This window comes from Halichoerus grypus, chromosome 2 (genome assembly GCF_964656455.1).
Source record: "Halichoerus grypus chromosome 2, mHalGry1.hap1.1, whole genome shotgun sequence".
Classification (NCBI taxonomy): Eukaryota; Metazoa; Chordata; class Mammalia; order Carnivora; family Phocidae; genus Halichoerus; species Halichoerus grypus.
The window spans coordinates 121,252,338-121,277,498 of NC_135713.1; the positions used below are offsets into that span (position 1 = coordinate 121,252,338).

At 36.1% G+C, this 25,161-nt stretch overlaps 1 protein-coding gene and 1 pseudogene across 3 annotated transcripts; both read right to left on the reverse strand.

Annotated features, from left to right (window-relative positions):
- On the reverse strand, positions 1–25,161 carry MYOT (myotilin). 3 transcript variants are annotated; one of them, XM_078067470.1, is made up of 13 exons: positions 25,024–25,161; positions 23,809–23,832; positions 22,715–22,834; positions 22,383–22,620; positions 14,597–15,163; positions 9,614–9,788; positions 8,398–8,502; positions 5,734–5,780; positions 5,027–5,159; positions 3,589–3,796; positions 1,361–1,526; positions 805–938; positions 1–622 (listed from the first exon to the last, which is right to left on the reverse strand). In XM_078067470.1, the coding sequence occupies exons 4-13, from the start codon at positions 22,574–22,576 to the stop codon at positions 450–452; spliced, it is 1,902 nt and encodes a 633-aa protein (XP_077923596.1). In that variant the 5' UTR covers positions 22,577–22,620; positions 22,715–22,834; positions 23,809–23,832; positions 25,024–25,161; the 3' UTR covers positions 1–449. The 3 variants fall into 3 exon arrangements, with proteins under 3 accessions (XP_077923596.1, XP_077923595.1, XP_077923597.1); XM_078067469.1 differs by having other exon boundaries at positions 5,734–5,783; XM_078067471.1 differs by having other exon boundaries at positions 486–938; positions 5,734–5,783.
- On the reverse strand, positions 2,149–2,572 carry LOC118530497 (mitochondrial import inner membrane translocase subunit TIM14 pseudogene; annotated as a pseudogene).

The window sequence follows — 25,161 nt, forward strand, 5'->3', positions numbered from 1 at the left end:
TTTTAAATATTTGAACTTTTATTCTCTTTTGACATTGAACTATGGAACACTCAGATAATCTATACCATGTTAGTATTCCTATAAGAGAAAATGGGTAAAACAGTATTTAGAAAGCAGTACCAGTAAACCTTATTACAAGCATTAGATGTGCTTAAAAAGTTGATATTCATAACCTGTAATTGTTAAATGTGTATGACTTAAATGTTAAAATCTCACATTTTAAGATAGTCTTCTACAATTACAAACCCATATGCCCAGATTTTCCATGGGCTTCGCAAACCAGAGAAGACAGAATGTGCAAGAGTCAAAGGATAAATATTACAAATATATATTAGTTATATTACCTAATTAAAACCATAATCTGTTAATACAGCTATGGATTTATTTTAAAAATTTAATTGAACATATTACTAATAATGTAGTTGTGTTTTTCAATGTTGGTAACCTCATTAAAGTTCTTCACTTTCGTAAAGTCCAGATTGAGCTGCCAGACGCTGAAATTCTCCTTCAGGGTTAAAAGCTTGTTTCACATCCAGACCTTTACCATTAAGTGCTAAGTATTTGCTGAAAGTTGGTCGAACACGTAACAGCTTAGGAGCTGGAAGAGTTTGGTGTTGACGGACTGAAATAGATAAAAAAGATTAATTCAGAAAAGCTGTTCTAAACAAATGGGTTGCCCTAGGTATTTAGTATCAGACAGGAAAAAAAAAAAAAGTCAGAACTGATTATTTTTATATTACTCTGGGATTTGTGTTTCTTACTAAATCTTTCTGATTAAGTCCTTGGGTTGATAGTGTGACATACCCGCAACATCTAATCTTGTGTTACATGTCGTCACTCCAGCTTCATTAACTGCAGACACAGTATACCACCCAGCATCTTTCTTGTTTACATCTTTTATCAGTAAAGTAACTCTTCCAGAGTTATCATGATACAAACTGAAAAGAAACAATAATAAAAAAATGAAGGGTAGATATTAATTTTCCTGTGAAACTTTATGATGCCTCTGACCCAGAGGGTCAGACTGTAAGAAAACGAAGCATTTGGAAATTCCGAGACTGTACCTAGTTAATGCCAAATAGCTATTGGTTTTATTGAGTTTAATTCCTCCCCTTTAATTTTTTGTGTCATCATTTCCTTGAGCCATCTTTCTTTATTGTTAGTAAAAAGGTAAATCCTAGCTTAATGCCTTAAATTTTTGATTAGTGGAATCGGGGTTAATGAGGTTTATTGTGTTTCTATACATGTTTTAAAAACTAGACAAACTGAGATTACAAACGCATGCCATTTATAATGCATTTCAAGTACAGCTGGCTTCACCCAAATAAACTACAGTTATGTCTAAAAATACTTATCCTACCTTATTCGATCAGTGTTGAATTGTACCATTTCATTATTTCTTTTCCAGAAAAGCTTTGGTGGAGGTACAGCTGAGATTTGGCATTCTAGCTTCACTGAGTCTCCCTCAAAAACTTTTTTGCTTTGTGGTTTGTAGATAAACATTGGTGCTCTTCTATGTTCTTTTGCTACATATTAATAAAAAAAATCAAGTATTTGAGATTTTATAAAAAGAAAATAAGTCAAACCAAGGTATTATGAAATTTGTATGTTGATAAAAAAGTTTCAAAAAACACTCAAGATGATTAGAAGCTTTATGTTTTACCATTAGTTAAAACAACATACAGTAGTACTATTTTGTATTATGCCAATTAGAGTTCTAAAACAGTAATGTTATGTGGCATTGAATTTATATCATGTTTCATTCAAAGAATTTAAGTTATATTCTCATTTATGTCTCTTCAATAAGGAGGCATCATGAGTGGTGGCAAGACTAGACAACTTAGGTTCAAATTGTCTATTTGCCCCACCAGCCATGCCAAATTGGGAAAAATTTGTTTAGTTTCTCTGAGGCTCAGTTTTATCTATCGTAAAATAGATAAATAGAAAATCCATTATAAAATAAATACAGGTAATAGTGACTGCTCTACCTACCACTACTACTCAAAACTACTGTGAGGATCAGTAGTTGAAGATAATGAATGAAGAAGCATTTTGTAAACTGTAAAATAGTATACAAATATCTGTAATTGTTATGTCATTTCTTTTTTCCTTTTTTTTTTTTTAGTTTGTGCCAAATCATTTTTAAAATTTGTAGCTTTGAGGCATTTTATTATAAAAAGCTAGCACTTGTATACATAAACTAACAAGAACTTAAAATTCATCACACATTTACTTCATTTTTTAGCTTGACCTTCTAGTAAATCTTTAGCTTCATTGATTTTGGCTGCTATATACGGAGATCCTCCCTTGTCTGGGTGGTTTCAAAGCATAATTCGTTGATGAGCATCTCTTATTTTTCCTTTATTGGCAGTAGGGAGATTTTGGTAGACTCTGAAAAACTTGGTTTTACTTGCGGCTCCATATGTTTCATGGCTTGCAAAACATAACGGCCTGCAAGTCCTGCAGCAGCAATGGTCAGTCCAGCTGCTACCACTGTACTGGCCATGGCTCTGGCTCGGCTCCCTGGCCTCCGCCAGAGCGCGGGTCATCCCAGCCCAAAGGCCGCAGCTACCAACTCCCACTCCTCTACCAGACAGCCTGTTATGTCATTTCTTTAATTACCTGAAGGAAAAGAGGAAATGATACACTACTCTAACCCTAGCTTTTCTCAAGGAGAAATGAAATTGGACAGATGCCTTCCAAGGCCTCTTTTAGTTCTAACAGTAGAGTATTTCTCGAGCTATTGACACAAAAAGATTTGCCCAGAGCTTAATCACCTGAATTAGATTTTTTTTTGATTCCCAGATCATGATCTAAGGCTAAAAGTTAACATTTATTCCTCCATTTTAAATTATGTGTGATAATGACAATTCTGTAAAAATAAGAATCAGATTATTTTGGATTATAGATCAGAGATATGATTAGACTAACGTTTTCCACTTTAAGATCCTTCAGTTACATCTAGAAATGGTTATATAGTTTACCCTTGAACAATGTGGGGCGTTGGAGCACTCCTACCACACCACATGCAGTCAGAAATCTGTATGTAACTTTTGACTCTCCAAAACTTAACTACTAATAGCATACTCTTGACTGGAAACTTTACTGATAATATAAACAGACAATTAACACATATTTTGTATGTTACATGTATTATATACTATATTCTTCAAGTGAAGTAAACCAGAGAAAAAACATTATTTAAAACATCATAAGGAAGTGAAAATAACATGCAGTACTGTGTTGTAAAAAATCTGCATGTAAGTGGACGTGTGGTGTTCAAACCCATGTTGTTCAAGGGTCACCTGTACTGCCTTATTTGTTTTGCCCAAAATTGCATCATTTCTTTATTTCCTTTACTGAAAAGCTTTGGTTGTAGGTCTGTCCTTGAAGTTTCACTGAGTTTCCCTCAAAAATGCTCCCTCCCCTTCTCCCCACCATCCTGTGACTTTTAGATAAAAATTGGCATTCTAGTGGGTTGTGTAGACATTACCCTTAAATATGAAGTCATCTGGGCTTTTCTAACACTTGCTTTTAAAAATACTGCTGGATATTAAGGAACTCTTCAAGATCTCTTTGAAGGCTTACCCAGGACATCCATCTGCACAGTAAAGGTGGCTTCTCCTGCTCTATTCTTGGCAACACACACATAAGCACCTGCATCTGAAGTTCTGACCACTTCAAAGATGAGTGAATGAAAACCCTTTTCAGACACTATCATTTTGTGATAATCATCTGATTGAACTGGTCTTCCATTCAGATACCATGACACATCAGGAGCTGGCAGTCCGCTTACCTGGGAAGGAAAACACAAGAAGGAGATAACAGAATTTTAAATTATATCATCACTGGAACCTATTTGTCCGTTTGCAAATTTTAACAATTCCAGTATCTGAGTGGGTTTGTGATTCAAAATGCAAAGGAAGAGCTTAAAAAGGTATTTGGTTTCAACAATTTTTTAACAAAAACAGTGGAAATTAAAACTCTTGAAATTAATATTTTCAGACTGCCTCAAACCACATCTAGCCCTTTCGCATGTAACCTCAGGCTCCTTAAGATCTCTCAGTTACTATATTTAGAACATTATGTTATATACGTTTCCACAAGAAATATGAAGTCCTGTGGGTTTTTTCGATAATGGTGACTGCAGATGAAGTCCCAGAGGGACATACATGTCATGATTGCAGATCTAATGAATGGCTTTACCAAAACAGAGTGCTCTTGAGCTGTAATTCTATTTAAATGCCAGTTTGTTAAGTGTTTTTCTATAACCCTCAACAGTTAAATCCATATACTTTCATTCATAAGGAATCCAGAAAAACATTTTATAAAAAAAGGATTCCAAAATGAGGATAATAAAAATGTAGGTCTTTCTAAAGATCTCTTCGAGCTTGAAGAACTCTTCTAGGCCAAGTGAGCAGGTTGGCTTGAATTTCTTAATGGAGAAGAATTAAAAGAGGTATTTTGCTTTAGAAATCCTATTGTTTTGGTAGCTTCACTTATGTCTTTGTTAGGGGGTGGGCACTATTGCGAGTACCTTACGCCTGTTTACTCAGTTAATCCCCGTAACAACTTTATGAGGTAGGTACATTTGTTACTCCATTTTACAGATGAGACAGAAAGCACAGAGGTTAACTGCCTTATCTAAGGTTACACAGCTGGATAGTGGCAGAGCCAGGATTCAAACCCAGGTAAGCTTAGCTCCAGAATTTTTGTTCTTATCCACTATCCATGTTGCTTGTTAAGGTGTACAGCAAGTTACTTCTTTATTTATTTTGTTAGAGGAGCAGGGAGGGGCACACGGGGAGAGAGGCGCTTAAACAGGCTTCATGCCCAACGCAGAGCACGACATGGGGCTTAGTCTCACAACCCTGAGATCACAACCTGAGCCAAAATCAAAAGTTGGACACTTAACCGACTGAACCACCCAGGTACCCCAGGTGTGCAGCAAGTTATGAAGAGGAAGAGGACATTTTTCAAAACATAGTATCTTGTTAATTTTCCGCCAATATTTTTGAACTCTTACTTTGAAATCCATTCTGCAGAATCTTCCTTCTTCAATTGACATGTTCTCTGGCACTTGAATGAAACGAGGTGGGTAAAATTTCTCCTGGATTGCATCCTGATCATTTACATCTCCCCTTGAAGACGATCTACTTCTACAAAAATATTTTAATAATTACTCTGCAGGAAGGTTGTCATTGTTCTTCCTTTTACACAAATATAGTTAAGCCATTGTATTGGAATCCCCAGAGTCTATACTGTTTTATGTGTTAGTGTAATAACAAAGAGACCTTAGGACATGGCATATTTAATGACTATTAGAAATGGTAGCAATTTAAAAACATCTGGTACAAATTTTACATCTTTGTGTCTTTTGTACAATGCTATAAATTGATGAAGAAACTGATTAAAATGCAGAGTACCTCATGGACAGTTCTTATCATGTACAATGATTTAGTAATTGGAATTGGGTTTCAGTTATGAGAAAGTTGCTTAACATGGACATGTGGTCCTGGCTTATTTGATGAAAGCATATAAAAAACTTCCTCTGAGATAGTTCTGATAGTTAATAGATAAAAATTTTTACCATCCTCTCAGACTTTAGAAAATTCACATTGTTTTTTATAAAAGGTATAGGAGGCTTGAAGGCTTTATAAATATTACATTTTTAAGCTGAAAATATTTTTGGTAGCAAAATGTTTCTTTAAGATTGAGAATTTTTTTTTTTACCTTACTTGTGATGTAGGAACTTGCAGTCGTGCATGTTCTGAGCTGTGCTGCTTGAAATTAAAACAAAGTGAGAATGTTAACGTGGTTGTTAGCTTGAAATGAAGCAGAATTAAGTAGTCGTAGTTGAACATTCCTTTGTTGACTGTATTTGTGCACTCATGGTTAATTCCATATACATTTGATCCTTGAACAACACTGGTTTGAACTGCACAGGTTCACTTATATATGAGTTTTTTTTTAAAGATAAATACAGTACAGTACTTTAAATGTATTTTCTCAGCATCTTTTTCCTCTAAATTATTTTAAGAATATAGTATGTAATACATATAGTGTACAAAATATGTGTTAATCTACTTGTTGGTAAGGCTTCTGGTCAACAGTAGGCTAATAGTAAAGTTGGGGAGTCAGAAGTTATATGTAGATTTGAACTCTATGGGGGGGCTCAGCACCCTTAACTCCTGCGTTGTTCAAGGGTTAACTGTTTTAAGCAACTAAAATATAGTGCACTGACCTTCTAATACTTAAGCAAAAAATCCCCAGAATTAGTAGGACTATTCAACAGGTATAATATATGAAAACTAGCTAGCCTTAGAATTCCTGGTGGTTCATTTTTCATATGACTGTATTACAACAAAGGGTGATGTGTCCGCCTGGTGTATTTGAAATGGGAACACATAGTACAGATTGTCCTTTAGTAAATCAGGAATAGACATGAAGTCACTTGTGTTGGCAGTTGATAAAGGGTATTATGCCCACTGCTCAAAAGTGCACCAACAGCAATTAACACATACTAGACTGGAAAATACTTCTCTTTTTAGCTCATGGCACAAAATCATGATGGACACCATGGAAGATATGTGTAGAGCTATGAGAAGGTTTGAAAAACAACATTAATTACTTCCTGCTTAATAAAGATATATTTAAGCAAACATCTTTTAGGATTTATATTTGAGCACCAGAAAATTATTTCCATTTGAGAATAAAACCAGAAATTGATGGAAGTCATAATTAACTGATCAAATACTTAGTGCTTATTTTGTGTATTTTAGTGTTTGGCACAGTAGGGGAGACTAGTGAAAAATATATCTGTATCCAAATATCTGGAAAACATCTATATAGCAATGCAGCAAATCTGAGTACAAATAATTTATTTTGGGATGAATATGTTTAATGTATTTGGTCATTTTAAAATTCTTACAACTGTAACAATTTTTGGCTAGTCCTAAGGTTCTCTTAGCCACATGTCAAAAAAAATTGATTTATTAAATCAACTAACTTTTTGGTAAAAAATAAAAATAATCCGATTAAACCCCAAATATCCAAATTAAGTTTTTAACTTTTCCTGTAGTAGTGGTTTGAGTATGTATATATTCATATTCAGAGGTGTAATATTTCAGTTTTATGTAATCTGATGACATTTGGATTATTAGAGTATTTGAAGCATACAAAAAAAACCTAGGATTTATCTTTTCTGATTTCATAATGGTATGTTTTGCTGCTCTCTTTTTTCTTGGTGCCATGACCTTCATTTTAATGTTTTTAAAGGAGGAATGAGAAAACTGTTAGATCTTTGCCCTCAAAATCATACACTGAATTTATAACATAAACCATCACTATAACACTGTTTTGAGTTACTTCTACTAATAGAGGTAGTTTCGCATCTTCTTCTTGCTGTAATCTGTACCAGTCCAGAGCCCAACACACAGTAGGTGCTCCATATAAAATAATTCATTGAATGAATGTATGAACTGTTGAGTAGCCAAAGAGAGATTCAAATTCTGTTTTAATTTTCTAATTAGTTGCACCTTTAGACCCTGCTCCATCTTTTTAGTAGTTGCATTACCAGAGACAAAAATCCTATTTTCAGCTTCCTGTGCTTAGGAGCTTAGAGTTCTTGGGTGTCCAGTTTCATCCCATTGGCTTCCAGTTTCTTTTGGAATTTTTGAAAAGATACGAGAGGTAACTACAGAAGGAAGACAGTTCTAACAGTTCAGTGTGTTTCTCCAACTCTGTATTTCTCTTCAGGGTTAAGTTTACTTGTTAGAATGAAGTTGACCAGAAACAAGCCTGTGGGATATTCACTTTATGCCCTCCATAAAGTTTATCCGTTCTTGGAAAGGGTCCTTTTGTTAATGTTAGAGCCATTACTCAGGCTTTTTTATTGTTGTTTTGTTTTTAATAAGCATTTTTGAATACAGAAACAAAGGGAATTGGATGTTTTATTAGTCCCACAATTATATTTTAAAACATTGAAATGATTAACAGCTTCTGAGAAAAAGTTATAATTACTTTGGCTTAAAGTTTTAACTTCTGTCCTATTAAAGATTTACAACTCAAAATTCTCTATCCCTTCTGACATTGGAAAAAGAGTTCTAGGTGTAACGGACCCCTAAATGTCCAGATGAAAAGTGACACTGTTAGTCTTCTGGTGTTTTGTCTTTGTGACATTTCATATGCTGATATTACAACACCAGAAAATGGGGTAAAATTTTAAGTTTCTCTCTATATATTTTAGCTCATCGTGGCCTCTCCTTTTTATACCTAATGGAGCATGGAAGTGATTGACTTTTGCCTCAAGCTGTATTTATCAGCATTTGGAAAAACACATTTGTAAATCACATGAGAGAAAAATATTCCAGTTAGGTAAAGATTACTATAATTTACCTGTTGTGAGTCTTGTGCCTCACTGTCATTTTGAGCTTGAAATACAGCAGCTGCGTTCTGTGGTCCTAGCAGTCTGCGGGCCATCTTCTCCTCATATGTTAGCCGCTTTAAAGAAGTCATTCATTAGGGAGATAGTAATGAGATTTAATAAAAGTTGTTTGTATACCTTTACCTTAAAACCACCAAGAATTATACCAAAGAAGTATGGTTCTGCCTATTGAATTACAGGTATATGCTATGTTTTATGTTTTATTTTTTTTAAAGATTTTATTATTTATTTGACAGGAGAGAGAGAGGGTGTGTGTGAGCGCACAAGCAAGGGGAGTGTGAGAAGGAAAGGCAGGCTCCCGTGCTGAGCAGGGAGCCCCATGTGGGGCTCAATCCCAGGACCCTGGGATCATGACCTGAGCTGAAGGCAGACGTTTAACTGACTGAGTCACCTAGGCGCCCCATATACTATGTTTTAATTTTTATTCAAAGCATTTCCCTTCCATTCTAGTGCCACTTCCCTCATCTGTTTTCCTCTTGCTCCTGGGAAAGGAAGGCATAATCACCCTTATGTAAGGCTATCCCAAGTAAGGGGAAATTCTTCACCTTCCTATTTGTTCTGCATGTTCTCATTGGCTCCGTCTTTGAATATAGTACTGCATAATCTCCCATGGAGAAATAACTTTTATTAAATGAACATTGAATATCATATTTAATTTCTGGTTGAAAGCCGTGCAACTGGTATTTAAATGTATTTGGATTTAAGGCATATGGTGCTGTTTAAGAGATAAGTGACTAATACAGTGGGTACAGAAGAGTTATGTCATAAATCTCATAGCTATGTATCCATCAGTAGTATATACCAAAGTATGTGAAAAAGTTGACTGAGAGTATTTCTTATTGGTTATTTGATCATCAGACATATTTTATGAGGAGTAATGCTTAAAACAAAATTTTCATTAAATTATTCAAATTTCTTTTTCTTTTCTTGCTTCATTCTTTTACTTTGTTTTACATTCTTTACTTCTTTTGTGTCATTCTTTTGCTACTGAAAACCACAAGGTGTTTTCATGCAGAGTATTTGGTATTGGATCCAAATAGTCCCTCTTTTTAGATAATCCTATCCCTTGCAGATTTTATGGACATAGATCTGTGAGACAGAAAGAACTTTCTTACTGAGATTTTATAGTTTAATTGGCTTTTTGTGCAAAATAGACTTTTTGCTTACTTGATTTCCATTATGAAGAAGGCTGTCCTTGCATTTTAGCTTTTTCTCCAAATCTTGAATCAGAGCTTCTTTTGATCCTTGTATTTCGTGGTCAGGAGTCCTTGGGGTGGGCTTAGCATTTGCACTTTGGGATGGTCTAGCATTTACAGGTTGGCCAAATGAAGGTTGTTGATAGCTTTAAAAAGAAAAAAGATTTTTTAAAAAAGGTTTTATTTATTTAAGTAATCTCTACACCCAATGTGGGGCTCGAACTCAGGACCCTGATATCAAGAGTCACATGATCTTCTGACTGAGCCAGCCAGGCACCCCAGAAAAAAGATTTTTAAAAAAGATCTTCAGGGTGCCTGGGTGGCTCAGTTGGTTAAGCGACTGCCTTCAGCTCAGGTCATGATCCTGGAGTCCCGGGATCGAGTCCCGCATCGGGCTCCCTGCTCGGCAGGGAGTCTGCTTCTCCCTCTGACCCTCCCCCCTTTCATGCTCTCTCTCTGTCTCATTCTTTCTCTCTCAAATAAATAAATAAAATCTTTAAAAAAAAAAAAAAAGATCTTCAGAGAAAGATGTGGTACTAAAATAGAATTGACCTCATTCTGTCAGTCACCTTTAGATAGGTTGAATCTACCCATCTAGTAGATTAATAATAGTATTATTGCTTAAACTTAGTACTATTAGTGTTATTAAAAACATTAATATTAAAAATTTCCTGGTAACAATGAAGAGGAATTTAATAAGAATGGTTACCAGCTTTTTTTTTTTTTTTTTTAACTCTTGGCAAATTAAAATTTAGTGGCTGGAGGAACAAATTAGATTAGGCATAAGGAGGATGTCCTTCCTCAAAGATCTTCCTAAAGAAGTGAAAGAGAGTAAGTCTAGTTACTGGCAGCTTGAGAGTTCTTCCAGTCTTATGATTGAATTTGGTAAGTTTGTTTTATGGGTGGATACCGTTCTCAGTGCCCTGTGATCTCATGTTGATAGTTTGAAATTGGTGGTGATGGGAATATGTACACCAGGGAAGTTGGTAAATACCACAAATCCTCGCTGCTTTCTCTAGAGCTGATTGTTAAACATTTACTACTATAACCACTAGGATTTAGTGAATATTCTATTGCTTTGAATGGAATCTACAGTTGACATAGTCTGGCTTTCCTTTTAATTTCCTGTTTTACACAATTCAAGTGTGGTACTATGTAATAAATAGCTTTTACAGTAACAGTCGTTTCTTTACCATTGCTGACGTGATTTTTAGAGAAAGAAAGGAATGATTTAGAGGAGGAAAGAGAATGTAACTAGAATGCAAAGGGGGGTCTGGGGGAAAAAAAGAAAGCAAATTTGAATAGTAGTTGAAGAGTTTGGTTTAAATCCGTACTTCAAGTTCTAATCCTAAATTATCTTGAAAAATGTTCTTACCGCTCCCCATGTTCCCCTGTTGATTGTGACAGAGTGTAGGTGTAGTATTTAGGGATTCCTGTATTATTACATTTGTTAGGTAGCTCGCACTTTCACAGCTGTTTGTTCAGATTTCACCTAATTTATTCATTTAGGGCCCTGTAGGTACACGCTTATATCTGTTTAATGCAGGATAACTGGTCACTGCCCTCAGTGAGTATTTTAGCATTATCATAATAAACGTTCTCCAGTTATCAAGATGAGGCAGGCTGGATCTCTTTTCTTTTTTTCTTTTTTTTTTTTTTAAAGATTTTATTTATTTGAGAAAGAGAGAGAGAGTACAAGCAGGGGGAGCAGCAGAGGGAGAGGGAGAAGCAGGCTCCCTGCTGAGCAGGGAGCCCGATGTGGGGCTCGATCCCAGGACTCCAGGATCATGACCTGAGCCGAAGGCAGACGCTTAACCGACTGAGCCACCCAGGCGCCCCTGGATCTCTTTTCTGACCTGTTCCTGTTCAGATATTCTCAAGGGTCACTAAAAGAATTTATAAGCTGAGTGGAAATGTATCTCCTCTGAAAGGAGCCAGAGTTTCAATTCTTGTAGACTTTGGGGACTTGGTTAGTAATCTGTAGATTATAAACATTCTGAAGTAAAAAAGATGGCTTATTACTCACCATTGTAATACTTATTTTCACTAACATGGAGTTTTGGTATAGGCATTACTCTATCAGCTGAATGAATGACTGTTTTTATTTGTATTCAAGATGCTCTGTATTGAAACTTGATGGTACACATTTCTCCCCCTTACATTTCAGGTATTCAGGGTTGTCTATATTAATGCTTCACTAAAGTCTGATTTATTCAGTTAAGTAAATAGCCAGACCAAGTGTTTAAATAAATAGTGAGTTGTATGTGTGTTTTTTGTTTTTGTTTCTGTTTTTTTTTTACGATTGAATTCTCATGTCAAAGTGGTAAAATTCCTTTGGTCTTATGGATCTCCTATTATTCTAACTATATGAAGTTTAATAGCCTATTTTTTTTAATTTTATTTTTAATTTTATTTATTTTAGAGGGTGAGAGTGAGTGAGGGGAAGGACAGAGGGAAGAGGGAGAGGGAGAGAATCTTAAGCAGACTCTGCACTGATGTGGGGCTCGATCTTACGACCCTGAGACCATGACCCTGAGATCATGACCTGAGCCAAAACCAAGAGTTGGATGTTTAACCCACTAAGCCACTCAGGCACCCCATAGCCTTTTTTTTTTTTTTTTTTTAATGTTAGCCTACCATCTTTATAAAAGTCACCTGTTAAAGTGAATTAGAATTAAATAATTTTGTTTTTAGACTGTCATAATGTAATATATCTGAGAAATCCTGAAGGATTATCAAAACCAAGCCTGAGAATCACTGATATGTATGTGACCTAGTCAATTTATTCACTGAATTCCCTTCTCAGTTTAGATGGCCTAAGTGTTAAGACTAGATACGTGCTCATATTTATAAGCTAATATTCTTCTTGCACTCTGCTTTATAGGTCTTTTTTCCCCCCCATCATTAATCACCCAAATCCTTAATTTTGTTACAGATCATAAAATTGAATCCCTGAGCAGGTAAGGCACACATGCTGAATGTCACACAGCAGACTTTTTGAATGGAATAATTAAAATTAGAGTTCTCAATTTCCAGTCTGTGGTTTGATCGACTGAGTAACATGTTTGCTTAAGGGTTTCCTACTGATGAAAAGCTAAATAAAGCTTTCAAAGCAATCTAGGTCAGAATCCAAGGGATTATTTTCGAAGGCAGGGCAAACTTAAGCCCACCATAACAATGAGGGAGTTGGGCACAAATGTTCAAAGGGACAGTTTTCCACCCTGTGCAGCTGGACACCGAATGGGTATCAAGTGGCTGTGGGAAGATTAAAAGAGTTATCTATGGTTGCTGCAAATGGAACAGCTAAAGCTGGATCTTTGATCTCTGGTTTGGGGACCTCCTATGCTTATTTCTTATACTCTCCATTTTTGCCTTTTTCTCTTAGTTCTGTGCACAGAGCCAGGAACATGGTTGAGGTTCTTTAATATTTATTTGTGGCTTTCTTTTCTGGTCAGATATTTGGAATAGGGTTGAAAGACCAAGAAAAGTAGTATAGTCAGAAAAGGTTATTTTATTTTATTTTACTTACTATATTTGTTCTTGGCCTGGGGCTCCCAGAAAAGGTTATTTTAGATTTAAAAATGCTCATATAGGAAACCTGAAAATAATGGAAAGCTAGATGGAAAATGATCATCTGGGTAAAATGTAACAAGAAAAATCTATAATGTGTGATAATGGGTATAATGGGAATTTTGGAGGGAAGAGAGAGAGGGCTCTTAATTCTTAACGGCATCTTTAAAAAATACTAGGTCAAACTTATGAATGCCATTTTCATAGGTGAAAAATAGTTGACTATCAGCCATTTCAAGTGGTTCAACCTAGTATATATAGGATTCTAACATGTGTTTTTGGCTTTATTTTGATTTTTTTAAAATGTTGAAAAGTACTCTTTGCAGGTTGAATTGCTGTAGTCAGTTCAACTAAGTGTCCAGAGTTGTCACCAACAATAGGAATCCCTAGAAAAAGTAGCCTCCAGAGAAGACTGAGAGAAATTATCGACAATCTTAGCAAATCTGTTGGTAGGCCTGCAACAAAACGTATTCCATCAGACAGTTTTTCAGATGCCTCTGATTTAATTCTCTGGTGTTTTAGCCAGCCAACGGATAGGAAAATTGATAGCTCTAGGCTTGCATAAGCACAAAGTATTCAGTTCATGTTTTAAAAAAAGCGCAACCACTGTGTCCTTATTCATATCAGGTTCTCCTAGGATAGTTTTAGGACTTTGGAAATAGTACATGCTTGCATAAGGCTCCAGGTATTCTCTTTATTTAGACAGAACAATCAGCTCAACCAATTTGGAGAAAGTGTGGGGTTTTAATTACTAAAGGGAACCCTAAGGTCATTTATTTATTCAAGCCTTTCTTCTGATCATAGTAAGGAAAATTCATACACTTCAGCATCTGAATCCCAGGTTTTTATTAAAAAAAAAGTTTTTTTGGTTTTGTTTTGTTTTTAGCCAAATGGATATTCAGGGTAAGAGGGGAAAATGGATAGGAAGAAAAGACTAAGACTGAGAAGACATTTAATAGCCTCTGCTTATATGAGAGGAAATCCTATCTGAGGAAGAGCAGACAGCTGCTCTTCATCTCAGCTGAGCCCAGAACCAGAGCAATTAAATTTATAGCATGAGGACCTTAACTTAGAACTGGGAGAATAGTTCATTGTTCTTGGGTATGTTAGATATCTTTTTTTGAAGATGGAAAAAAATAGGTAAGTAATTGTATGTGATAAAAGGTGATTTGAGTCTCTCTTAGTGTGGACACTAGAGAATGGGTCAGATGACTTCTTACTGCCAGCACCCATGTTCAAGGTGTTTTAGAATTATGAAGAGACCCTGAGGTCACATTGCCTGTTTAGATAGTAAATAGTGAACTAGGACATACCCCCCCCCACTCCTCAGATAAAGCTCAGTGTATATACAGTATATAGTTATACATATAAAAAATTCACTTACTTGGAGTCCACATTGGAAGGGATTTTACTGCTACTATAATCAGGCTGTGATGGTAATATGGAACTGAGGAAGCTGGCTGGGGACTGGTTATAGGTGGCTGTAACCCTTTGGCCTGGGTTGGAGCCAGCATGCTGCTGGGGAGAAGCAGGGAAAGCAGAGGAGGACATGGTGATGTGAGAGCTCACTGTTGAGGAGGCAGAAAATCTTTCCTCCGTGCATTGGCGGGGCTGGATGATAATGGAAGACTGTTTGGTCTGGCTAGAATAGCTGGAGGTTTCCGGTCCGGGAGGCTGCAGTCTGGAGCCACATGGATTTTGGGATTGAAGGAAGTGTTTTGGACGTTCGTAGTTAAACATGCTTAGCTGGTATATGGAAGATGGAGGCAATTTATTACTATAATGATTTGCTCCTGGAAGGGTGGGGTCCTGAATTTGGGGTGGCAAGCCTGGAATCACAGAAGGTCCAAAGGAATCAGAAGCAACCTTGGTCTGCCCCTCCTTGTTGAGATCTTGGGAATACTTTGCTTCTGTCTTTGATGGAGTGGCCTTCTCTTGAAGAATATTGTTCCTTCAAACGAGAAAATGATTCAGTTACAATATTTGCATAAAAAACAGTATTGTTTAACATCTTTAGGAGTGTATATGCTTTTTTTTTGGCCTTATATGCTTTCAAGGTCACCTCAAGGTGGAACTTTCCTGGCTTCTAGATTTCTTCCTTTATCTCTGTCTTTGTGTAAATGACTTTTCTCCTGAGAACAAGAAAAAAGGATTCATTAGTGTTTGTTTGCCTCTGGGTGATTCTTAAGGCATGCCCAGGGGCTTCAAGATACAGGAGTGGGAAGTTTGAGTTTGCCAAGTAGTTACTTATGAAAAGAAATTCTGTGATGTTGCTCAGTGTGAAAATTTAATGGTTTTAAGATTAGCTTTTGCCCAGAGGGTACAGTTTCATTAACCAGAGAGATTTAATGATTTAAATTATTAGCAGTTAAATATCTAACATGTCAGCTCCCATTCTATCTGAATTCTTCCCATTGCTAATAAAAACCAATGAATGGCTAATATACATCAGTTAATTAATGTCCTGGTGATAGGTGATGAATGATATCTTGGTAAATCAAGGGGTACACTATGCTTTTTAATAAAGAACGTGAACATCTGCATTTACTCCTTCAACCTTTCAGAATTTCGTAAAGTAGAGGGAACATGTATAAATCATTGTTGTCAACTGTGAGTGTATTTTTTTTAACCTTTCAATGCACTGTCTCTTTTTTTCCCCTTGATTCCAAATTCACCATAGTATCAAACCAGATGATAATTAAGAAGTATATGTGTCTTTCTGTGTGTATATATGTTACTGACTGTATTCCAGAGTGATATATAAATTTTTTGTTATTTTTAGATTATACTATCTAGTTATTGGTGTTGATATTCTCTTAGAGTTTTACTTTTTATTATTTTTCATATTTCATATGCATTTTGGATTAATTTGAAACTGTTTTAGCTTCTCTCTTTTTCTTTTGAAATGGCAGACAAGGATGTACAGAAGGAAGTAAGGCAGTATGAAGCTAGTTATGCCTTACCAGAAAAGATGGTTGCCATTTCTCTTACTTAGCTCTGCACTGGTTCTTCTGACTTCCTATAATAGATCCCAGTTTTCCATAGATGAATCTTTTGCCCCTAAAATCAGCCTTGAAGGGTTATATTTGCCTCTGATTCTCCCATTAGTATGGTAAATCTAAGCAGAACTATATACAGACATTTACACACAGACTAGCCCTATGAATTGTGGCATTGGTTCTGTCTTTATTCAAAATGTCAGGTAATTTAGTTCAAAATATATTTAATTTTACTTAGTATAAGCCAGCTCTGAGTTAATGATAAATCAAACTATTAATTGATAAAGTTACCCAAACTGTCATCATCAAAATGAAATCTTAAAATTGTTTAATTTCCTATCTTAAAGAATGTATCATTTTTAATGAAAAAATTTCAGACCAAATAACTTTATCCCAAGGCTGTGCATGTAGTTTAGAGTTAAAAGGGACGCCTGGGTGGCTCAGTTGGTTAAAAGTCTGCCTTCGGCCCAGATTGTGATCCCAGGGTCCTGGGATCGAGTCCCGCATCGGGCTCTCTGCTCAGCGGAGAGCCTGCTTCTCCCTCTGCCTGCCGCTCACCCCTATTTGTGCTCTCTCTCTTCCTCTGACAAATAAAATCTTAAAACACACACATACACACAAACCTCTAGCAGTTTTAGGAAAGAACAAATACTACTAAACAGCCAAGAGAAAGATTCTGTTGAAAAAGGACACTTAAAAAGCCACGTATTCCTTAATTTCAAGTTTATGAACACAAGCTTGTTCAACTAGAGTGCATTTTAGTAATTAACTATATTAGGCCTTTAAATTGTTGGAGGAAAACATCCAGAAGGAGCTTTAATTAGATCTTCTCAAAAAAGGACTCTATTTCAAGGCAAGTAGTTTTGTAGTTATGGGCTTATTCATTCCATTGCAGAATTGAATCCAAATTTCGTTCTTAAATTCCTTTTTAGGAAGGCAAATTATTCAGATTCATTTAATATAGCAAGGAATAAACTGTTTAACAAATAGCCAGTAGATATTTTCCAAAACGTTCTGTTTTTCTTTACATATGTTTTCAAAATATCAACTATCTTGTACATTTTGGTATCAGCCTACATGGTTAACAACTACTGTTATTTTTCAAAGCTCAATTGAAAATATGTTCTTTCAAGTTTCATTGTTCTCATGTCTCAACAAAATTTTATACAGTTATTCAAATAGAGAACTCTGAAAAGTTTTTCTTCGTGTTTGTAGTTACTGTCCAACAGTTTAATTCTATAATAGATTCTTTTATGTGACACTAATATTTTATTCCAAATAATGTTAAATAATTTACAAAGATTTTATAAGTAAAATACTATGCAGGTTCCTATTTAAAAAATCTTAACTTTTTTCTTTCTGTCTCTAACATAGCACAGACTTGCACAAAAAACTGATTGAGGATATTTTGAAGCTCTAGGACATTACCACAATTACAATCAGATCAAGTGTGCCTTTTCAAGGAAAAATGATGATTTAAAAATATTGACACACAGCCATCTTTCCTTGTACCCTTTCTCTAATGCCTTCCAGTTTCAGTGGAACAAGTAAGTTACTTTCTCGTCGTATCTTGGTATAATAACATGATGATATGACTTTCAAAGTTTTTATGTGAAGATCATCTTTGTACACGTTCCTCTGATTTGGACAAAAAACAAAAACAAAACCCAAAACTGTAGCAGAAATAAAGATGGGACTTACCCGTCGTTCCAGAGGGTGCCAGCTGGGTTTAACCCACTATTGAAGGGAAGGAAAAGGCATCCCCTTCCCTCACAGACTAATCTAGTGGCTCTGTGCTTAGTATTATAGCACCACTGACTTTTATCAGCTGCCAAACAGTGACATCTGATGTGCTTGCCTGTCCATCTACCTATGCTGGCATGTCAAAGTAAGAGTCTACAATCTAAACAATATCTCAGATGTCTTAGTGATATTTAAGGAGTGGGATTACATGAGCTTCTCTTACAGGCCTCTTTATTTTAGATGTGAATTTTGACTGTAAGCTTTTGTAAGCTCATGCAGGAGGAAGGGCAAAGAGTTGGGAAATGGAAAAAAGTATATAGAAAACTCAATTTCTTTATCGAGGTGGGGGCTTGGAATCTTTTCCTGTTTAAGAAAGGACTAAAAGGGAAACTGTATTCTGAGACTGATGTTCTATCCAATAAAAATTCTCCAGAAATAAGACCAGTGATTGATGGTTCCAAACTGATTTGTATTGGATAGTTGTTCTCTGAAGCTTTTTTTTTTTTTTTTTTTTTTCTTTCCTCCTCTTGCCAAATACAAGTAGGGGTGGAGCAGAGTCCAAGCAGTTTGTTTCAGGAGACAGGGTGTGGTCTCAGCAAAGGCAGGAGAGCAGGGTGATGGTGACGTGTCACTGGGAAGGTGGGGAGGTGGAAAAACATGATTTGATTTCTTAGCAAGTTTTCTGAATATGTATGGCATATGCCTCTTTGATCTTGTTCTTTTATTCTTCAAGAGTTTTGAAACACTTAAGAAATTACCAGACAAATAAACATTCTGTACATTTAGGGCTTTATACTGTCAACTCTTTCCTTCATCTCCCTTAACTCTTAGCGGTTACACAGTTTCCTTTCTCTTCACTAAGGAGACTGTCTTGGTATTTAGGTTTCCATTTTTGTGCAGGGAACTAAATAATTACAGAGGAAGAAACCTTCAAATCAACAACAGAAGTAATAAAGAGGGGTAGGTGGCCTGAGGATCAGGTCAATTGAGTGGAATTACCACCATTTAGTGGTTTCAGTATTGATATGTTTCTCCTGTTTAAAGCGTATCTATTTATTACCCTCCTTCATGGGTGCTCCAATATTGATTTAATTACCATATACATGAGGGTCCATCCAATAGATGTTTGAGCACATATGAGCCATATAAAAGTCTTCACAGCTGACCATGTACATGTATCTTCCTTTGGTGTTCAGAGAAAGTTTGATAATTGCTTCCTGGGCACACAGCCATTACTTGGTGGAAAAGGCATACTAGACTGGATGAGTAGGTGTTTGCCTACCAAGTCTTATTTCAGGAATTTCCCAAAGTATTTCTCTACATCTGCTCACTGATATTTCACTTTCCATTAATAGGGACAAAGCCTTTTAATCCAAATTATGGAGACTTAAAATATAAATGCAAGTGACAATAAAAGTAGCAAGAATAACCAACAAGTATAGCATTTACTATGAGTAGGGCTCTATTCTAAGCACTTTAAATTTGTGGTATATGTGACTGATACTTGGTTCTTCCAGAGAACAGGGTTTGATTAGGGCAAGGAAAAGGAGATACTAGATTTGAGGTCTCTTAATACCTAAAAGTTTAAGTTGTTATCCTACCAGGAAAGTAGGGAAGATGCCCAGGACAAACTATGAAGTCCCCAATTTTGCCTAGGGCAGATTCTAAACATACCATAGTTGAGGAGGAATTTTAGTTCCATTTATTTTTTATCCTTTAAGCTTTATCTCTTTTCTCTCCTATGCCTTTGTAAGATGTAACATTGGTTACAGTGTAGTAGTTCCGTGGTACATCAAGGCAAAGGTTCTTGCCCCAGTAAGGGGATTAAGGGCTGATTTTGGAAAGGAAAGGAAGGTCTTCTTTCCTGGCCCCATTGTCACAAGTTAATAGTCTATATTTAATAATCTATTATGAATCTACTTTTCTACTTTTAAATGTTTGGTTTGCTTTTTTGAATGGTGTTTTTTGTTTCCTCACACATATAGCTATTCAAATGGTTTAGTTGCTTATTTGAAAAAAATTTTCCTAAAACTGGAAGAATCCATAAGATGGCAGGTGAGTGAACTATATTCCAACCTGTCCCCAAAGACAGCTTTTCCAATTATTTCTCTAAATTATCAGTAAGGGCCTCTGGTGAATCGTTCTAGTGCCTCACAGTATGAGGGTAACTTCCCACTATGTCACTGAACCATTTCCTGCTGCACGTTAGGGGAATTCTTTCTTGTCCTGTCGTCAGTGGAAGGGTGACTTGGCTATTTAGCTGTCACTCATTCATCCTTTCTTCATTTATAGCTCTTGTATTTTTTAAAAATGTAAACTATGTATACTGTTGTAAAATGGTGCTGTGAGCTTTGTCTAAAATCTGATGTCAGATGTATGTGATGAAGCTAATTTCTGCTGTATCAACTGAGAAGGCAAATGCCACATTGAGGATGGAAGGACTAACGAGTGAAGAACATTTCATTTATTTTCAGGTTATGCATAATTCACAATGATTACTGAAGTTCTGTCCCACTGTAGCACTTGTAATTTGAAATCTCCTTTTGAGTGCTTAATTCGGTCTTATATTCTTTTCAAGAGAGTAGTAATAATGGACATTCCACTAGGTTTGGAGTCAAATAGTAAAAATGATAACATTAATTTGGTTAATGTTCTATAGCTTTGTAGACACATTAACCTTCTTATTATCTGTTTTGGAGACCTGAGTGTGAGTGCCCACTCTGCCATATACTTGCTGTGTAACCTTAGACAAGTTGCTTAATCTCTCTGAGCTTTAATAATTAACTGAAAAACGAAGATAGTATCTGTTTTACTAACCTAATCAGAGGAAATCATATGATGGACTCTTACATGGTATCATTTATCTCCTCAACCAAGTTAAATGTTTTCTGAGGGAGGGACTGTTTATTTTTTATCTTTGGGACATTGTGGCTTATAGTTGACATTCAGTAAAAACTTGTTAACTTTTGTGGAACTTTCATTGAATAATTTTTCTCAAAGATGATTTTTTAAATGAAAAAGATGGTAATCTCCTGTGAAAGATACTGTATTATAAATTCAGTACCTTTTTAAGTCTTAAAGGCTCACTGCTAAACATAGGTACTCATGGAGAAAAGTTTTAGATATCTGTATTGGCTGTCTCCCCAGGGAAGTCTCCCACAGAAACCGACATAAACACATAGGATGTACTTAATAAATGTTTGTTGAATAAATTGCAGTCTTTTGTCCCACACACCCGTTCTTTGACCTCATGAGAAATCTTTATAAGGGTAGCTGTATCCAGGTAACTAGAGATCCCAGAAGCTAAAGGGGTTCCAGAAGACTAATTGAGAAATTACAGTCATAGACTGTTATTGAAGATACATTGATTCTAAGAAAAAACAATGCAGTGAAGTAATAGCCACTATTATGAATTCCTATTATGTACTTGACATATGTTGTTCCAGGTCTGTTAATATATACGTTTAAACTCTTTCCTTCACTGTCTTCATTGTAAGAAACTCTTGGAGAAGTACCTATCCCAGGGTCATAGAAGCATGAGGAAGCAGCCCTCAACAATATCGGTCAGTCATCTACAATCTCAGTCATTTGTAGAATGAGGAACTTCATGTAGGTGACCTCTGATTCCTTCCATCTCTAATATGATAAATTTATTCACTTGATAGACCCAAATACTACTCAAGAAATCTCTTCTTAAAAGAGATTTCAATATCTTTTATTTTGTAATTAACAGAGGCTACTTAAACTAGAAAATAGTCAAGAATGTTCATTTATTAAGTTTTATTAAAGGTGTTTAACCTAAATTTAACCTAAAGGTAACTTTAGGTTTGTAAAATATTTAGTGGACTCTGTTAGATATTAGTAAAGTAAAAAAATTTAAATGACCTTAAGTATCAGTTTTTAGTCCCCCCCCCCCCATGACTATTTTAGTTTGAGGTTTGTGTTTGGGGGTTGGGGGATGATGGCAGATTTTGTTTTGAGTATAGCCTGGTTGGCAAATTCACCTAATGAGTTATCTTTCCATTTATACACTTGCCTTCTAAATGCAAGGAAAATTCTGTCTGTATTCTAAGACAACAAGAAGAAACCTGTATCACAATGTTTTTTATATTTACATTGAGATCAGACCCTGAATTCTTCTGTGGAAAAGATTCTGCTTCTTCAAAATCTTGTGCCATTTCAGCATTGTTGATTTTTTTTTTTTTTCAATGTCTCTAACAAACCTTTAGATGTGGATCTAAGCGCTTGGTTTACTGTTTCAGCTCTGGTGAAAGATATGATGGAGGGCAAGGGAGAAGTGACAGAATTAAGTGACTCACCTCAGAATGCAAGTTCCCTAAGGGCAGGAACTTTGTCATGTTCACTGTTCTGTGTGCAGGACCAAGAACATTTGTTGAATGAGCAAGTGTTAAGTCTGTCTGCCCTTACCATTGTGGTTGTAGCTCAGAGGAATTTTCATTGCAGAAATCCTCCTTTGGAACCTGGATCTCATGTTCATTGTGACGGGCTGGTTCGGGAATAGTTGAAATAACGTTCATTGGGGTGTCATCTGGATTTTTGTCCTTTGTGTGGCTATCACTGCTCCAGGGAAAGGTGGCCAGTTTTGGAGAAAGTTTACTCATGGGTAACTTTGGAGAACTCTCTGACTTCTCCACTTCTTTTCCTCCTGAAAAATATAATTATTTACCACCTCAGATAGAAACAGAATCTTCCTCCTCCTCTTGGCTGAACTGGAGCAGGGAGATCCCGAAAAGAATTACCTGGGGAAACAAAGAGTCTTGCTATGGAGACTGCAGTCCCAGCCTCATTTTCTGCAATGCACTTGAATTCCCCAGAGTCTTCAGGAAATACTTCTGTGATAATCAAGGTGCAGACTTCCTCTGGAAAGGCAAGAGATTCAACTTGACCAGAGTTTTGGGAGATCCCAAATTAACAAATAGTGTGGGAGGATGTCAGGGAAAGTCGGTACTAGGAATAAAGAGTATTTCTGAGATTTTTAAACAATCCATCAGATTAGACTTTTTGTCTTTGAGCGGGCTCCTGAAGATAAATAAAAAATGCAACCTAAAATAATCCCAGCAGAGTCCCTATCACCTGTCTCTTTGACACATCTCTTTGCTATAATGTGAGTTCCTTGAAAGCAGGGATTACACTTTATTCCTTGACTTCTAGATTTCTGTAGCTTTAGTGCTTAGCATCAGGTTCCTATAGACAGATTTTCTGAGCTGACCTAAAAGTTACCATTGCCAGGATAGTTCAATAGTGCAGTGATAGCCACATTGTGACGGGCACTACACCTACTTCTTGGACAGTCAACAACTTGGATGTTCGATGTCAGCACGCCTCCTTACTGCCTCTCTGTAGAGCTCACGAGTCATAGATCAGAGGATGGATGCATGCTCTGTGAGGGCAGGGACCTCCTTAGTGCCCAGAATGGAACGTGGCCATTGTCTGTACTATGTTGAGTGAATGAATAGGTGAATAAACACACTGACAAATCCCAGTTATCTTGCTGCTTTTGTTCTGTCAGTTCGAGTTGTTACACGGTAGCCTCAAAACCGCTCATGATGGCAAAAGTGATTTAGGAGACAGTCTTCTGATGGTAATCTTGATTTAATCGTTTATTACCAAGATGTTGAAAAATTGGGGGTGCCTGGGTGGCTTAGTCAGTTAAGCATCTGCCTTCGGCTCAAGTCACGATCTCAGGGTCCTGGGATCGAGCCCTGCTTTGGGTTCCCTGCTCATCGGGGAGTCTGCTTCTCTCTCTGCCCCCTTCCCCCCGCTTGAGCTCTCTCTCTCTCTCAAATAAATAAATAAAATCTTAAAAATAAAGATGTTGAAAAATTGTGCTTACCGGGAATGGATGATAAAGAAGCTTCTGGAAGATAAAACAAGGGAATAGAGAATTTAAAAGATGACGGTTAATTTAATTGGGAGAAGGGGCCATGTGTATATGATAAGTAACTTAAATAAATAAAGCACATACAAGGTTGACTGTAATGTGGAGTCACAGACTATAAACTCTGTAGAATCCCAGAAAAGATACATGATGGAATGAACACTTGGCAGGGGGCCAGAAGAACTGTATTTTTGTTCTCTTTAGCCCTGAATTGCTCTGTGATTTTGTGAAAATTCTTCTCTGGGCTTTAGTTCTTCATCTCTAACATGAAGAAAGTATCTGTTCTCTGAATGGGAACCATTACTGAACCCCTGGTCCTGTGGTGCTCTCTTTCTCCCAAGAAAGTCTTTTTCTTTTAGTCTCTCTAATGAAAATAAAGTTGAATATTACATTATAAACATACTATAGTATTATTGTAGAAAAACACATAAAAGGATAATAGTTTGGGTGGTGCGGATATGGGTGATTTAAAATTTCTTCTTTATGCTAATGCCACGTTATGTAATAGAGGTTTTTCTTCCTGGATGTGATGTGCAAGTGTTCATTTGTGCTGCATCAATATTTAAATATATTTTCTTTGCTTGGGGCAAGAACTATTTTGGGCTTGGACTCTGGCTGCGGCATTTATTAACGTTGTAACCTTGGGCAAGGCATTTAGTATTTCTGATTTCAGTTTTCTTATAAAATGGAAATAACAATGCACACTTCAAAATGTTGACGTGAGGATTAAATGAAAGGTTGCTTATAAACTCAGTGTTTAGCATGAAGTAGATCATCATACTTGTTACCCTTCCCTGAGTTTATTATTTGGTAGGAAACAAATAATAAAGTATTTAGAAAGCTGTACATCATTATTAATTTGTTTTATTCTTTAAAAAATATGTTTATTCTCACATTTTTTTCTTGTTTGTATGCCAAGAACTCATTAGCAAGATAATTTATGAAAACAAACCAGTCTTTTCACAGCTATTAAAACTATTGTTTCATCAGAGAAAAACAGCTATCTTTTCTTTTTTGTTTGTTTCGAGGAATCATTTGAATTTGAAATCATAATTGTTTAACAATAAAAATTTCTGAGCCTGTAACAAGTCAGCTATTAAACTTTGAAACATGTATTAGATTTCAAGGTTAATTGAAATACAAAGCAAATCGAAAAGCTTATCACAATACTTCTCCTCAGAATCTGGAAGTCCTCAGAGTCTGCTATCTGCTCTTTCTCTCTGTACCAGTGAATTTGAACTGTGGTTGTTGCCTGGACTCGGCATTCAAATGCGACAAACTGACCGCTGGTTGTCGAAATGTCTTGAA

Bases quoted from the DNA above. Each gene is read 5' to 3' on its own strand.
- MYOT (XM_078067469.1), bottom strand. From the start codon at position 22,576: ATGAGTAAACTTTCTCCAAAACTGGCCACCTTTCCCTGGAGCAGTGAT. The intron at 939-1,360 runs GTAGGATAAGTA...GTTTCTTTTCAG, and splicing joins TTCAACACTGATCGAATAAG to TTTGTATCATGATAACTCTG. The intron at 623-804 runs GTATGTCACACT...TATCTATTTCAG, and splicing joins CACAAGATTAGATGTTGCGG to TCCGTCAACACCAAACTCTT.